This window comes from Equus przewalskii, chromosome 17 (assembly GCF_037783145.1).
Source record: "Equus przewalskii isolate Varuska chromosome 17, EquPr2, whole genome shotgun sequence".
Taxonomy (NCBI): domain Eukaryota; kingdom Metazoa; phylum Chordata; class Mammalia; order Perissodactyla; family Equidae; genus Equus; species Equus przewalskii.
In genome coordinates, this window is record NC_091847.1 from 76,009,982 (window position 1) to 76,027,371 (window position 17,390).

Here is a 17,390-nt window from a genome sequence, read left to right on the forward strand (position 1 = left end):
AAAGCATATCAACACATGGAATAAATAGACAACCTTACTAATGATTAAATAGATACAAATAACTGCTAAAGTAGTTATTTTTCCCCTCAAACTAATGACTCCCGGTACTGGTGAGGTGGTGGTGAAACGATTCTCTGCTCGTGGTATTATAAGTTGGGGCAAGCTTTACAAAGCATTATAGTGAGCCTATCAGAGCCACAAAAATGGTCACAACCTCCAATCCTACACTTTGGTTCCTGGAATTATCCAAAGAAACAATTGAAGAGAAAGAAAGAAAAAAAAACCTACATCCATAAAAACTTTCATTGCAGTGTTGTCTATAATTTTTTTAAATTATAAAATAAAAATAAAAGAAATTCTACATATTCAACACTAGACAACCGGTTGGACAAATGTTGGTATAGTGACTCAGCCTACAGTACTATGTAACCATTTAAAATGATAATTCACAGGAGTGGATCGTAATGTGGAAATGTTTATGCTATGATAGGAGCTGAAAGGAAGTAGGATATAAAATTGCATGTTGTAGTGTACCTGTGAAAAGGTACCATGCGTATCAGCAAAACTGAAAGGTTGTGTACAAAAATAAAACTGCTTCTCTAGTTTAGGGGGATTGTGGGTAGTTTTTTTCCTTTTTCAGAGTTTTCTGTAATGTTCATGTTACATTGTCTTTACTGTTTAAAAGAATGAGGCAAGACAAATGGTACAGGGCTTCTAAGCTCTGGACTGACAGTCAAAGGACCTGAATTTTCTTCTTTTTTTCCAGCATAACAGGTGTTATTGGCCTTCATAAACCTCAGTTTATCAGTCTACACAATGGGTTAACACTAGTTTCCTTTACCCCAGATTGACAGAATGTTTACTTTATAAAGCTTTTAACTCACTGAATGCAAGACCGTTCACATGAATGCGGTCCTGGGAGAATGAGAGGCAGGAGGGAGAGGAAAAGATAAATAGGCACTAATTAATTTTAAAAGGAAAGATCATCCACTTTAATCGGAAATGCATATGTGCTGTGCCCCTAGTCAGAATCTTAAGAGCACTCACTCCGTGTAAGTTAGCAGCTTCAATTTAAAGCACTGTGTGATCCTTTGGGCTTTGAAGATATGAAGCCTATATACATACACATGAGCTGGAATTGCCGTGGAGTCACGGCACGGCGAGCGCTCTGAATAATTAAATGCACTAAGCAGCTTCAGCTGATGGATTGATGATGCGTGAGAGCAGAGGAGCGCAAAAACCACATGACAAGGGAAATTACAAGACATTCTGAAATGATGGTTTAATTTCCAAGCTTTCTTTGCAACTTGTGCTTTCTCTTTTAGCCGTTACTGGCGAGTAAAGAGATTTGATTATCTTGTTTCCTGTGAAAGGTTATTTAGCCCCTCAATCCCATTAAGTCACTTTCTGCACTCCAGTGCACCCAGCCTTCACCAGGTTATCAGCCCGGGAAGAGTAAATGGAGACACCAGGATCAGATTTCTAAAGGAAGGAAAGTTACAGCTAAGTTTGAAAGGGTGACAGCCAGCAGCCAGGAGCTTAGGAACTCAATTAGCCTGAAAGACAACTATCTCATTATCTCGTTCCCAAATGATCTAAATACATAAGAATCTAAAAGTTTTAAATAAACTTGTCCTACTGACTGTCTAGATGACTGAATTTCCCTTCTCAAAACATTTTTAAACACCCGCTTTCGTATTTATTTATTCGAAGCGCGCAGCAGCTGTGGTAATTATGCTGTCAGACTCACTGAGCTAATGAGGAGTCAGCCGAACGGGAGGGTCGCGTCTGCGAGACTGCGGCAGGAGAGCCGCTCTGCTGCTTTTTTCCGTCTTTCTTTTTCTCCCCTTGTTTCCTTTTTCTTTTCCTAGGAGTTGGGAAGCAGAATCGGGCAGTCCGCTGCCAAATTGCCATCCTTTGATTAACTCCCCTTGGTTGCTTTCCCGGCACTGTTCTGCCAGATAATGTTTCTCTTTCTCTCTCCTCTCTTTCTTCTTCGTCCTCTTTTGCTCTCCCCCGACTTCCCTTCCTCTTCCTCTCTCTCCCTCAGTCCCTCTCTTCCTCCGCCCCTCCCTTTTCTTTCCTCTTTCCCTCCTCCTCCCTCCTTACTTTGGGGAGCTACTGCTTTTGAGGGGCAAGGAAGACTGAGGGACATCTTCCTGCCATTGTCCCCAAGGCAAGAGGATACTTCTCCCCGAGGAAAGTTCCCAAGATGGTTTGGACTTGAGTTGATTTGAGAGTAACCTATAAAGTTTACATACTGTTTGTTTTAGCTGAGTGTTTCTGCTACACATGAGCTGAAAGAAAGTAGAATACAAAATTGCACAGTATAACGTGCCTGTGAGAATAGATGACGCATATCAACAAAACCTGATGTCTCCTCTTTGCAGCCTAGCAAATCTGTAATTCCAAACCCAGGAGTCAGGGCCACAGATGGCCCACAGCACCCGAGGCAGAAGTGCGGGCCCAGCGAGGCAGAGCCAGCGCTGCAGGTTTATTTCTTCCCTTTGGGTGTGGGCAGCTTCCAGCAAATAATATTATTAAGGCATTTTACGCTTTCAGTATGCCAAAACCAGAAGCTTCTCTTTCTGTTACATTGGTGAGATATTTAGAGCAACCCAGGCTTGTGCAGATTGTGACCCTTAGAAAAACAATGCCTAAGTGGAAGGACGCCCCGGGCAGGTTTCATGGACGTGCTTTGGTGACAATGTGGCTCTTTGCTGTTTTTCTTGGATGGTATCTATGCTGACGCTTTTAACAACGGCTAACTAGCTATTAGAAATACATTGTGTGTCAGGAGCAACCCGAGATGTTTTGCATATGTTATCTTCTTTACACTTAGAGGAATCTGCCAGGAAGTTTTATTCTCCCCATTTTGCGATGTTAGCTTTCGGAGGACTTGGCCCCTAACTTTATCGTAGTAAGCACCCAGGAACAACACACACTTAACAAACGCAGGCATTTATGAAAATGCAAACTACCAGCATTCCCAACTAACTAAATACATGAATCGGAGGACAAATGTAGTGTATGTATATATATATATATACACTTCCTTTTTTTTTTAATTTTCAAAAATTTTACCTTAGAGTCTGTTTAAATAGATTGCCTATATATCTCCTGTAACAGGATTTGAAACTTTCCAAATCTGTAGGCCAGCATGACCCTCATTGCCAGTCATCACCGGGAGCAATGTCCAGACTCCTTGGCTTGATATTAACTCCCGTCACCATCTGGTTTCAACCCACATTTCCAGCTTTATCTCTGGTCTGTCTTGCTCTAACCGTGCACGATTACTTGCATTTCTCTCAAACGCTTTCCTTTCTCCAGGCCTGAGCTCATGCTGGTCCCCCAGCGAGGAACAGCCTCCCTAGAAGTCCTCGACTGTTGAGGGCACAGTCATCCTTCGCGGCTGAAAGAGCACTTGTCCACGCTTTTCCCTCTCCTCAGGCGACCCAGGAGAGGGCTGTGGTCGTTCTTTGTTTCCACCCCACTCGTGGCCCTTGTCTGCTAGTGTGTGTGTCTCGCCCAGTCCCATTCCTGTTGTTACCATCCTCCACACCGTGCGATGCCTTACCCAAGTGTTCATTTGGTGAATATGCATCGAACTGAATTGAATAGGAGGCACTGGACAACTCTGAGCGGAGTCAGTAAAGTGAGTTACCCATGAGTCAGTGGAAATTATTGGCGGATAAGTCTGGCTCGTGTTTTGATGTCTCTTTGGGTGACAAATATTACAACAGACATAAAAAATACACCATGAAAGATCCCAGGAAATAAAACATTGGCGCTTTTCTCTTTTCCTCCCTACAGAAGAGTCTCTGTTTACGGTTTCAGGAGTGAGGCTAAAGCCAGAAATGTGTGACCTTTTGACCTCCTACCGGAAAGGTCGTCACCCAGCTGGGTTGAGCAAATGCTGGTGAAAAGAAAGGCGACATCACCACGATCCTTCCAGGTAAGAGGTCCCCACAGTGAGGCTCCTTATGGATGGAATTGAAAATCAGTCGTGCCAGGTGGGAGGACATTGCTCACGGAGTCAGAGCACCTCTGTTCTGTGTCTGACTCTTCCTTCCCCCTCTGGGGACAGGGGGCTCAGCGTCTTCAGGCTGAGAAAGGAGGATGACAATGTGCATCTCTTGTCTCTCCCACTCCCAGGGGAGTGGGCAGACCCCGCCGCCCCCCAACCCAAGACAGAACTTTCGAGCCATCATGAGGCCTGCGGCTGACACGTGTGGAGTAGAGGCCTGCCTTAACTATTCCCTTAACTACACAGTTCTCTCTGTCAGCTGATAGGGTGAAGCCAGAGGTCAGGGTGACCGGCTGCCCCCATTTGCTCAAGATTGAGGGTGCCCTTCCATGTGGGACATTCAGTGGTAAAACTCACACAGTCCAGGTAAACCAGGATGTTTGGTCACCTTATGGTGCAGATTACCACCTGGCCTGTCCCCAGGTGCCAGAGAAGACCTGGTTCAGGGTCTGGCCCACCCAGGAGATGATTTAGAGAATTCGGTCACCACTGCTCCAGGCTTCTTAGGCTACACCTTCTGCACAGGGGTCACAAAGAGTCCTCTCATTCAGGGTGAGTTCTGGGAACCACAAGGGCCCGATGGGGAGGCAGGGGCCATCCACAACTGTCACAGACACAGCTGCTCTCAGGAGTCTCCTCAGTCAACCCAGGGCAGGCCAGCCTTCCAAGGTAATCTTGAGGAGGCAGGGGAGCTGTGGAGGGTTTTCCCACACCGTACCCATACCCTGAGAGGAGTTCTGCTGGTGGGCACAGGAAGCCAGGTGGGACGACTCCAAAAGCCGCCATAGCACAGACAGCCCTATGTTACAAGAGCACTTTCCACCCGGGCCTTCCATGGTGGGTGGAGGGGACAGCAATTTAGATGGAGGAAGCAAAGGGGTTCCCATGCCCAGAGCAGCCATCCAGCCAGCCCTGTAGGCAACCATGGCTGTGTCCCAAGCCACAAGCATCAGACTATGATCTGGCCACCACAGCTTGGCTGTGCTTCCTCACAGAGCTTTGGGGGCCTAGAGGGTGACCTCTGGCATACTCCCTACACCACCACTTGCTCCCCCACGTCATCCACATGGCAGGATTCATCTCTTTGCCACTTTCTCTTGGATCTCTCTTTGCCCGCTGATATCTAAGGGCTTGTACACATCAAGGATGTCTCCCTTCTGAATCTTTTAAGACATTGTATTTAGAAATTTGGAAAGATCATGGAAGTTTAGAATTATAGGTGTTTCCTCAGAGCATTTTATGAAATACCTACGTTTTTATTTTGCCAAAATACAATTGGAATTACACAGGCAATACAATAATATGGTACTTCCCAAGCAAAGTATTGTCTAGGGCAGAGATTTTACTATGTAATTATGCCATCTAAACCCACTAGTTATGAGAATAGGATGTACTTTAGCTACATTCTATAAAGTGAAGGATTTGCCTTCCTAAAATTATCAAAGACATTGAATGAGGATGGTCTCAGATGGTAGTGTTCCATTAGCATTATTATTATTTCTATTGTTATTATTTTGTTTTACTAAGCAACCAGAAAGTAGAAAGATAACCTTGCCTCTCTGATCTACTGATGACTTTCCACAAAGAGTTGTCACCTGTAGATGTAAATTGGTCACAATAGAAAATCAATTAAATGCTGCGTGTCAAACCTGCTGCCCGTGCCAGCAATGGAAGAAAGGAGGAGGCAGAGTCAGCCACTATTGGGGTAATCTCCTGGTGTCCCCAGGCCTTTGGTACTAATGTTAGGAGATAAAACCCGTAGGAGATGAACCACAATAGGGAAAAAAGCTAGAGCAATTAAACTGTTTAATAAATGGCTTGGGATCAGCAAAATCAGGAGTGCTGGAGTTAAAGAGACTAAAAGTGGTAATCACACAGACACTTGGGGCCTGTAAATCTTCTCCACTAAATTGAATTTATGTTAAAATATTCACTTTTCAGGAGATTCAAAATGCAAATTAGGATATTAGGACTTGTAACTGTCAGCAATGCCTGAAAATTAAGACTCTTAAAAGATCTCAAAATGTCAGTTTCAGGTATGGAAAAAATGTATTCTGATGTCTACAGTAGAGAAATATAAGGGAAATAAATTTCCTGGGTACATGCCACGTCCCAGGCACTTTACACATATTATTTCAAGGCTTGGCATGGTTTGAACAGTGGGGTGTGGTGAGGTACGGCTGTAGTTTGTCTAGCCGGAGATAGATTTTGATTATTTTTAAAGCTTTCCTTGTTCTTATTACCAGGGGTAAGATGCTGCTTCTGTTATAATTGATGATCACCTTTCCTATCAATATATATAATTCTATCGATAACTTCGCAATAATGTTTAACCGGTTTTCCTTACTCAATCTGTACAATCTTATTCATTATTTTAATTTTGTTTATTCTTCATTCTCTTCCAGGGCTACATTACTGCTGTTTCGGTTTTAATTTGCTTGAGTTTACTAGGAAGCTTCAAATCTAACTCCACATTGGACCAGGGATTTGTACCATCACCTGTGACCTAGAATGTTTTTGGTTTTTTTTTTTTTTTTTTTGCTAAGGAAGACTCACCCTGAGATAACATCCTCTGCCAATCTTCCTCTTTTTGTATGTGAGCCAGCACCACAGCATAGCCACTGAGAGACGTGGTCCATGCCCAGGAACTGGACCTAGGCCGCCAAAGCAGAGTGCGCAGAACTTAACCACTAGGCCACCGGGGCTAGCCCTGGAATATTTAAAATATGTTGTCCAAGGCAACGGTACATAGTACTTGAAGAAAAAGCAATGGAAGGTTATTGCTATTGTCATTTGCCTAGAATTTAACACTGATTGGCTCAAAAATTAGACTTAAACTGAAATAGTCTAAGAAGAGGACTTCTGAATAACTTCATCCGTTTCATGATCCGATCGAGAGATCCCTGAGACAGAAGGACCACAGGACAGATGGAGACTGACAGCTGAAAGAATTTGGAGCCAGAGCTGGTGCTTACAGAGGCCTGTCACTCCTGTGTTCACTTACAGTTTTCCCCTACAAAAGGACTCTGTGGCAAGGAGAGGATTCTAAAGTTTAGGAAAGTCTCCAGGGAAGATGGTTTCTTGGATGAAGTTGTTGACAGAAAAACTTGCTTAAGACTCTTTGTTATGATTTCCTAGGGGGTGCTTCCTGCTTCACCAACTGGATTATACACACATTACTACCCCAGCCCAGCCAGATTTCAGGAGTTTGGATTGAGCTGCTGGTTAGAATTAAATTTCAGGCTATCTCCTCCTTCTGCTGAATTCTAATTGTCTGTGATGATAGCAAAAGTGATGAGGAATCTAAGCTTTGATTTGATGGTGGAGATACTGGACAGATAGATAGGGGCAAAGAGTTCCAAAGATGTAGTTCAAGCCCTGTTGCAGCATCAGACACACACGCATGTGCACACACACAACCCTCAAATCAAATGAGCAATCTGTCTCAGCTAGCATGCGTCTCATTTTCTACAATGACTCCTTCTAAAAGAAGCCAGGGAAACTCAAATTGCTTTGTCTGGGGATCATGTACTCAGGAAATTTAGTAGCCTAGAAACCAGAGACCTCCATACATCCTTTAGAAGAACAAGGAGGAACTAATTAAGAGAGAATTAAACAATAGTACCTATCCACCCAAAGTCTGAGATGGAAGAGCGAAAAATGCACACAAACAGTCCAAAGAAGTCTACCTTAGTGAGTATTTGACGTTAGTAAGGCATTTGACAAAGCTTGTCCAGGTATACCTGAAAGATGAAGCGCTGTGGGCTGGACGGTGGGGCAGATATACGTGCTCAAAGAACGGTGGTTATGCAACCTAGAGACAGGCCAGTAGTGGTGTGGCACAAGGTTCGGTCTTGAGTCCCATTCTGGTCACATATTTTTATTAATCACTTGAATATAATCAGAGAAGGTGTGCAAATTTATTTACACAACCCATTGCAGTAAGTACTGTTATTACTAATTTATTATTTCCATTTTACTAAAGAGGAAACTGAGGCTCAGAGAAGTTAAAAACTCCTCCGTGATAGTACACCAGACTTAAGGTACAGCTGGCAGGTCTGGCTGTCTCCAATATCCACGATCTTTCCGGTAATCACATACCTATCAAATCTGTAGGATACTCAACTCTTGAAGAGGCAGCTGATATTTAGCATTGGACCATGATTCAAAAGACCTTGCTAAAAGCTAACGTGTGCCACTACACATCTATTAGAAGGGCCAAATTCTAGAACACTGACAACTCCAAATGCTGGCAGGGGTGTGGAACAACAGAACCTCTCACTCATTGTTGGTGGGAATGGAAAATGGAGCAGCCACTTTGGAAGAGTTTAGTGGTTTCTTGTAAAACTAAACACACTGTTACCATAGATCTAGCCATGGTGCTCTTTGGCATTTACCCAAAGGACCCGAAAGCTTATGTGCACACAAAAAACCTGCACACAGATGTTTATAGCAGTCTTATTCATAATTGCCAAAACTGGGAAATGACCACGATGTCTTTCAGTAGGTGAGTGGATAGATAAACTGTACTACATCCAGACAATGGAATATTAGTCAGCGCTAAAAATAAAGGAGCTATCAAGCTGTGAAAAGACACAGAGGAAATTTAAATGCATGTTACTAAGTAAAAGAAGCCCAAAGCCTGAAAAGGCTGCATACTGTATGATTCCAACGACATGACGTTCTGGAGGAGGCAACACCGCGGAGACTGCAGAAAGATCAGTGGTTGCCGGGGGTTAGGAGGGAGGGAATGAGGACTGGACGGAGTACAGAGGCTTTTTAGGGCAATGAACACACTCTGTATGATGCTGTAATGATGGATACACGTCATTATACGTTTGTCCAAACCCATGGAATGCACACCACCAAGATTGAATCCTAAGGTAAACTATGGACTTTGGATGGTACTGACGTGTCAGTGTAAACTCCTCAGTCCTGTTGAATGTAGTGCTCTGGTGGGGGATGTTGATAATAGGGGAGGTTGCTCATGTGTGGGGGCACGAGGTATATGGGAAATCTCTGTAACTTCTGCTGAATATTGCTGTGAACCTAAAATTGCTCTAAAAAATAAAGTCTATTAAAAACAAATAAAATAGCTAAAGAGCAACAAGCCAACATAACATTTATTCTTATCAAATTTCATCTGATTTGATCTCTTAGACTTTAGGCTTAAAATGTCAACAAGTTAAGTAAGGCTGTAACTTAGTGGAAATCAGCACTTTTTAAGTATGGTATGTCTGGCTGCCCACAAAAGATAATGCTAATACTTGTAGGTGATACACAGGAAGGAATAAGAGAGCGTCTCAGAGAAGGGAAATGGTTTACTCTCCACTGATCAGATCACATCTAAATCATTGTTAAGTTTCCTCTGTGCACCACACTTTAAGAGAAACATCATACTGAAGTATTTATTGTGCATCTGCTGATTTACAGATCTAATCCTATTTACTCCACTTAACAAGACTAAGAGGTAGGTGTAGCTGTTCCCCTCTGCAGAGAAGAACACAGGGTCGGTTTAAGTAGCTAGGATTTGATGCTTCGACTCTGTCCTCAAAGTCCGTGCTGTGCCCGCCCCCAACCTCAACTCTGTGTTGCATGCTCTAAGGAGGGCTTCTGGGAGAATAGAGGGCCTGGAGACCAAGGCACGGGAAGAGAAACTCAGTGGGCAGAGGAACTCCCTCCAGAGGGCTGAGGGTTCTAGAGAGCAAAGGGGCTGGCCCTCTGCCGGGTGGCTGCGGAGCCAGGACAAGTACATTGAAAGCTCAGAGGTGCTACTTTTGATGCCTCGGGAAGAGTTCTCAAACAGTTTCACCCGCCCACCCGTGGAATGAGCTCCCACGCAGTAGTGGACTTCCTCTGCACCCCGAATATATGGAAAGCTGTAGGAGGGAGGCCCGTTTTGGAGATTGGAACAGCTGACCTCTAAGGTCCCGTCTCATTCCGAGATTGTCTAATAAAGACTTTTGAACAGCTGTGGCTAGACTATACTTGGAATTTCAGTAAGATTCTACTGTGGCAAGAGTGGGTAGACTTGTTTTTTCAAGGATTTTTTTTAAAGTATAAATTGACAAAACTACCCTCTTTAATTATAATAGAAGATAAAGGATGCTTGGGCTTCCTTCTTTTTCTCCTTTAGTTAATGGATTTACCTATTCAAAAGCTTAATAAAAATTATATATAAAACATCAAACCATCATTCCAATCTTCCTTCCTTCCTTGCTTTTGTAAAAGGAGCATTCCTGGTGTTTGTGCATATTTTTTTCCTCCCATGTTTTTCTGTTGGTTCTCTTGTATAGACGTACACCTGACTTTTAAAGACCTAATTTCTTTCTGTTCAATTTGATGTATTAGTTATTTTAGTGATGCTTATTTATTCCATCACTAGTGCTACTAACCTAGTATTTTTGCCTCCTGGGCTCCATAATTGGGTGGCATTTCCTGGCCCTCTGGTGGGAGGACAAGGCTGCACGATGAGCTGGCCAATGAGCGGAAGTGATATGTGTCACTTCTGAGCCAAGCATTCCTTTGATTGCCAGTACAAGCCCGTCCAGATTTCTTTTTGTTTTTCCCTCTGTTATAGTGACCAGCAACATTCAAGATGGTCCCAAAAGGAGAAGATGTGGAGCAGAACCCCTCGATGACATGTGATGAATGTAGAGTGGGAAGGAGAAATAAAACTTTATTTCAAGCCACTAATATTTGGGGGTTATTTATTACTGCAGTATATAGCCAAGCCTATCCTGACTAGTACTGGGTCACACAAAACACAGCCCCGCACTGTCCGACATGGTAGTTACTAGCTTCATGTTACGATTTATATTTAAATTTAAATTTAATTAAGTTAAAAATTCAGTTCCCCAGTCACGCTAACCACATTTTAAGGGCTCAATAGCCACGTGGGGCTCGTGGCTGCCACGATGCACGATGCAGATGTAGAAATTTCCATCATTGCAGAAAGTGTTGTTGAACAGGGCTGACAGAGGGGGTGGGATTTTTATGAGAGTTGGTCATGATATCTAACATTTCTTGAGGTTTTAGGTGCACCTCTAATACCACCTTGGAGTTATTCTCAAAAGGTTTTGCCTTTTTAAAAAGAAATCTCTGGGAGCATCCAGTGGAGGTTGCCTTCCGGAAGAAAATAAATAGTGGAGGTTGCCTTCCAGAAGAAAATAAATAGCGCTGAGCAGTTACATTTCTTAGACCCGACCACGCTCAGAAGGTCTTTTCCTGAAGGTTACATTGAAGCAGAGGATTGACGTCTTTTTGTTACTCTTGACACTTTTCATAAATGAATTCCCAGAGTGGGTTCTCTGAGTCCATCCTCTGTGAGTCTGCCCACATTCTCTCCTTCTCACTCCTCTCTATCCGTGTATAGATTAATGGGCACCTATACAAGATCTGAGGTGCTCTCTCTCTTAATGAATTCATTTAAGTTTGTTAACGTCTTTGTAAACAATTGTTTCTATTATAAGAATTGTCATTGGATATTACAAGAAAATCTTGTTGGAGCCCAAAACTGAACCAAGATATGAAGTAATCCTTCCCATGTATTCATTAATTCATTCAGCAAACATCTAGACACTAGAAATACAAAAATTAAAGTTCCCCCAAGGATCTTATCGTCTAATGGAGAGTTAGATGGAAATAAATGCAAGATCCAGTGATGACATACCAGTCTGCCCTATCATAGAAGAGGTGACAGTTAATCTGCCAGGCAGGCAGTCATGGGGGTGAAAAGAAGACAGCCTCATGTGAGAGAAAGACAGAAGGGACAGGATGTTTTGGGCTGTAAGAAATTGAAAACCCCAATTCAATGGCTTAATCCACGAGGATATTATTTCACTTCAGAAGTCTAGAAGTAGGCGTTCCAACACTGATTAACCTGATGGGTCAGCGACAGCATCAACAACCCAGGTTCCTTCCATCTTTCTTCACTGCATCTTCAGTGACCTTCATCACCTCAGTTCCCAGGTTCCTATCGTGGTCACAAGATGCTGCCCCTGTTCCAGGCATCGCTTGAGGTCCAATAAGATCCAGTTGAAGAAGAGATATCTCTTCCTGTGGGCTTCTTTTTAGAAGACAGCACCATTGTCTTCACATCTCACCATGAGACTGTCACACGTCCACTCTTAAACCACTAGCCAGGGAAGTGAGATGATGCTGTGAAACGTCAGCCTGCACTCCTGACCCAAGGCTGGGATCACCTGTCCCGAGGGGCAAATTCCTGAATCATCACAGTTTTCTTTTAACTGAGGAAGAAGTAGAGAATGACTGTTAGACAGACAAGCAATAGAATCTGCCTCCACAACTAATTGACCGTGGGGCCTAGGGGTGTGGAGAGCAGCGGGGGATGAAGAGTGGATATAAGGTTTCCAGTCCAGGGGCCTGGATGACTTGTTACTTGATTTATAGTCAGGTAATTCATTTGGGAGAGAATGTTCTGGGCTCACTTCTAGACATCTTGAGTTTGAAGTGTGCGTCAGACAATTGGAACTGCTGACCTAGGACCAGGAAGTGAGGACTGGCTGTATGTGGGCATCACCTACATAGCAATGTCCTCGAAGTCACAAAGGTGTGGCTGTCCAAGGGACATACACGGGGTGAGAGAAGGAGGAAGCAGCAAACGAGACAGGCATTAGGGGCTAGAAATTGGCGGGTTGGAGGTTGGGGCAGAGAACCAGAATCGTTCTGGGTGATAGAAGCTAAGAGGCTTCCAAGACTGAGCAGCCTACAGAGAAAAATGTCAGGAGGGTGTAAAGTACACCAGGCTATGGACTTTGGTGGCTGCTGGCCGTCAGTGACCTATAAGCGAGTCACTTCCGTGGAGTGGTGGTCACAGAGAAACACAATGAATTAAAGAGAAAGTGTGTGGTAAGAAAGGACAAGCAGGGACTACCAGAAACTGTCACAAAAGGATGGAAAAGACAGAGGGAGAGGGTTCCTGTTTCGTTCAGCACTGAGAGATCTATGTGTTTCTGTGGACTGAGGGGAAAAGGAAGAAAGAAGTTGGAAGAATCAACAGATAGTCTAAACACACCAGGTGTGCTCCCTCCTTGGGCTTCCACCAGGCACTTCCCTCTGCCCGGACCCTTTCTCTCAAATACCCTCACAGCCGACTCCCTTGGCTACTTGCAGCCTTTGCCCAATGCTGCCCATCAGTGAAGCCCACCCCAGCCACCCCACCGAACACCAAGCCTCCCGCGCACCAACCCCCCTACCCTGCTTGATTTTCCTAAAGTGCATTATCACAAGACATGTGCTCTGTAATTTACGGTTCACTCATTTACAATCTTTACCATTTCTCTCGCCCCCACTAAAATGTATGCTCCCTGAGGACAGGGAGCTTTGTTTTATTCAATGACGTATCTCAAGCACCTTGAACAGTCTCTTGCACATAGTAGGTCCTTGATAAATGTCTTTTGAATAAAGGAACTCCTCCACCACGTATTCAGTTGCAGCCCAACCCCCCTCTATCCCCCGGACCTGTGCTGGGTTTCTTCGTGTGTGACACACTGATGTTTTACATTTATCGTCTATTTTGTTTCAGCCCCACCAAGCAGTGAGCCCCACAGGAGCAAAGATTGTAATATGTTCTGTTCTCTGATGTATCCCAAGCACCTAGAATTGTGCATGACACACAGTCGGTGTTTAATAACCACTTGTGGAATGTGGAAGTGAATGAATCAAGGAAGATTCAGAGATTGAAGGAAATGAGATTAAGAGCCTATGTTTGCCTGAGAGAGGATAACAGATAAGTATCCTCTGAGACAGGAAAAAGAAAAGTACGTGGGTAAGGATTTAGAAAATTTCTGAAGATTGCTCTGCCATTGAGCAGGTGTGCAGAACTGAGAGTGAGAATGCTTGTGTTTAGGTCTGCACTAACTAGCTGTGTGACCTTGGGCAAGTTACCTCCTTCTCTGTGCTTTCATTTCTCCCTTTGTAAAATGGAAATCATAAAGTCTCTATTTCATAGAGTTGCATGTGAGGATTAAATGAGTTAATACATTTAAAGTATTTTAAATAGTGCCTGGCAGATAGTAAGCACTATAAAAATGAGCAGTATTAGTAGTGGTGGTCTTCCTGGAGGTGGTGGCCGTGATGGTGGTAGTAGTCATAGTAAGGTGGAACAAAAAGGAACCATGGAAATGAAAGGTGTCAAAGCCATGGGGTTTTAGCCAACAAGGTAAGGCAGGAGTCCAGGAGGACAATAAGAAACCGAGTTAAAGAATGAAAGAAGTAGATTGGGGTTTAGGTGAAGTTGGGGTAGGACAGCTGACCACATTCGTTTCTGACTGTGAGACTGCGGTTCACCGTGGCGAGCCTGGCTGGTCAAAGTTGCAGCCACTTTTATAACACAGTGAACTTGGGGTTTATTAACCTCCTGCTCTAATAAACATTCAAAAATGAAGATTTATGTTTTAAAATACAGATATTTTTCTCCCAAATTCTAGTTCCTGCAAATTTGTATGAAATATAATAATGGCGCTGATTTTTCTGTCCTCTCTAAGATTTTTTGGTCTCTTTTTCAGTTTTGTAATTTACTATATTTAAACGATGTTTGAGGAAAGATCTAGGGCATTTGAGGCAGGAGACGTGAAAGGCCAGGCTGGTCGCACCACCAGAGCCCGCGACAATGGCCACATCGGGGCCACACATCTCTGGCAAAGACGATTCTCCCAAAGGGTGGCTGGGGAAGGCAGATGAAAGACGGAAGCTGGGTCATGTGACAGGTGTCACTTGAGCAACGTACTGGGGCGGGAGATGAAAGCCGCTCCTTCTGGTCACATGACGCAGCTTCATTACGCGCCCAGCGGGGGGCCGGAGAGTCTGGGTGCGGTTTTTACTTATTTATTTATTTGTGTTTTTCCCCCTTATTCTGTGATAATGAGAAAATGTTTAAACTCCCGTCTCTGTGTTTAAACCCTTCTTCCTGCTGACAGCAGCAGGGTGCCCTTGATCACCTGTCAGAGTGGAAAGTCCAATTTCTCTGGAAAGTAAACAGCGTGTTAGCTGGTTGGAAATCATCTTCTGTTTATTGGTAGCTGTTAGTCCAGGAGTGATGGAGCCCCGAGACAGCACTTGTCAAGTGAGGAAAAAGAAACAAGTTTAGAAATGGCTTTAAGACACAGCTCTGACAATAGGGCCTTACTATTTTTTGATAGAAATGTACTCTAAAAAAGTTAAATTAAAACGGGCAAAAAAACTTTCCGGGTGTTACCAGCTCCTGGAGATCTTTCTGGCAAAACTGACACAGAATCGAAGGCAAACTCACAGAACGCTGGGGTTAGAAAGGTCCTTGGCTGTCACTAATCCAATCCCTTTGTTTACCACTGGGGAAACTGAGGCTCAGCCAGACGCCATGGACTCTCCTCACGAATAAGCGGAAAACATGATAACTATCAATATAATAAAGAAATAAGGTGACATTTGCTTTTCAAATTCATGTGTGAAGATGAATGGAAAAACCCTGGTGGAGGCAATTCAAACATCTGACCTACGTATACTTAACAACCAGCTTTAATGTCTCGTGTATAATGTGGGTCTTTTTTTCACAGAGTGGCTAAAAAAACATCATCATAGTCTCTTATGGATTAAACACATTGTCACCAGAAAAAAATGGCTCCAATGGAAGCAATATATATTCTCAAGCTATATACAATCATCGGTCCATATTTACCTTGAATTTAGACTAAATCTGAGGTCCTGATTTGTCCCCAAGTTTGCCTCACTTCTTCCTGATGGCTGGAAAAGTATTCCCAGCTGCCGCCGAGGTGCCTCCACCTGGACGTTTCCGACAAATACGTCGTCCTCCTGTCCAGACACCTTCTCTGCCCGTCATGAGCAAAGAGGTCCTCTTCCCACTTCAGTTAACAGCATCACCACCCGCCCAGTTGCCTGAGCCCCTCTCCCTGCCGCCAAAACACCTTGCGGTGTGTGTCCTCCTCTCCGTCTCCACTGCCAGGCCACAGACCTGTGCATCTCAGCGTGTAGGCCCTGCGCCGGCAGCACAGCCTCACTGGGGAAAAGGTTCAAAATGCACATTCTTGGGCCCACCCCAGACCTGCCGAGCCTGAAGCTGGGGGCTGGGGCCCCGAGAGTCTGTGTTTTAACAAGCCCTCCTGGTGACCCTGACACCGCCCTGGCAGTGTCCTGCAGGCCTTCCCAGTAGTCAGTCCGCCAACTGGCCCCCCAGCCGCCAATTCTTTCTTCTCTGGAGAAAGACCAGTGGGTTGAGACCAGTGGGTCTCAACCTTGGCTGCACGTTGGAATCACTTGGAGAGTTTTTAAAACTGCCAACGCCTGGGTCCCACTCCCGGGAATTCTTGTGTAATTGATCTGGTGTGCAGCGTTAGGCATCAGGATTTTTTACAGCTCCCCGTGCTGTTCTGATGTACAGCCAGGGCTCCCCGGTTAAAAGACAAATCAGATGATGTCACTATCCCCCCAGAAAAATCTCCCTCAGTCATAGGATAGTTCTGAACGAGACCCTTGAACAGTGGCCCGAGCCGACCTCTCCAGCCGTCTCCATCGTCCTCGAGTCTCGCTCGCCCCCCGGCTCTCAGCACACCGATTCTCTTCGTTCCCCAACGCAGCATTCTCTCCACATCCTTAGACTGGCGCGCTTTGTGTTCCCTCCGCTTGGGACGTCCTTCTCCTTCCTTCCGCCTGGTAAACTCCTATCCATCCTTCGAGACTCAGCTCAATGGCCGCCTTCGCTGCCTGCTCCAGCCCAGAGGTGACGCTCTGTCCTCTGGGATCCTGGAGCACTCTGCTGCTATTACATCGTAGTATCCGTCCCATTTCACGGTAATTATTAGTGACACTTCTTTCTCCTTCACTAAAACTGCCTGCGTCAGGAGCAGGTTGGAAGAGTGCTTAGCTTTTAAATTTTATCCCCAGTGTCCGGTGTGGGTTGGATGTTGAGAAGTTGCCCAATAACCGTTGGTTAAGTGAGCAGATTGAAAACATAATCAAGCACACTCGCAGCCTTTCACTGAGGTCAGGTCGCGGTGCCAGCCAGCTCTGCTCTCCGGGAACAGCAACGCTCATGAAATTTGTATCACACAGATGACGAGGAGTCAACCAGACCCAGGTGCTTCACTCACTGGCCTTCATTTACACACCTTTAAAATAGCGTCAATAATACCTACTTTGTAGAGCCAGTATGAGGATTCGCTCTGTAACACCCCACAGCGTACTTGACACAGGGTAGGCACTGAATAAGTTAAAGTTTTTATGATCCTAATAAGTAAAACTAACTGAAAACAAACAAAGTGAAACTGAGCAGCACATCTGTTTATGCGTCTGCGTCCCCTTTCAGAGTGTGGGCTCCACAGGCAGAAGCTGTCTTATTTATCTGCGT

At 44.5% G+C, this 17,390-nt stretch overlaps 1 protein-coding gene and 1 long non-coding RNA gene across 2 annotated transcripts in view; one reads left to right on the forward strand and one right to left on the reverse strand.

Moving 5' to 3' along the window:
- CDK15 (cyclin dependent kinase 15) overlaps positions 1–9,120 on the forward strand; it is an 87,925-nt gene extending 78,805 nt beyond the window's left edge. The window contains exons 13-14 of the mRNA XM_008534073.2: positions 3,814–3,955; positions 6,433–9,120. Coding sequence (XP_008532295.1) covers positions 3,814–3,923 — 110 coding nt within the window. The 3' untranslated portion in view covers positions 3,924–3,955; positions 6,433–9,120. The remainder of the gene's footprint in view (positions 1–3,813; positions 3,956–6,432) is intronic.
- A 1,603-nt stretch (positions 9,121–10,723) lies between these two features.
- Positions 10,724–16,901, reverse strand: LOC139076851 (uncharacterized). The gene is made up of 3 exons (XR_011528867.1): positions 15,705–16,901; positions 14,989–15,105; positions 10,724–12,276 (listed from the first exon to the last, which is right to left on the reverse strand). It is a non-coding gene; the product is annotated as an uncharacterized lncRNA (long non-coding RNA).
- Positions 16,902–17,390: the final 489 nt, after the last annotated feature.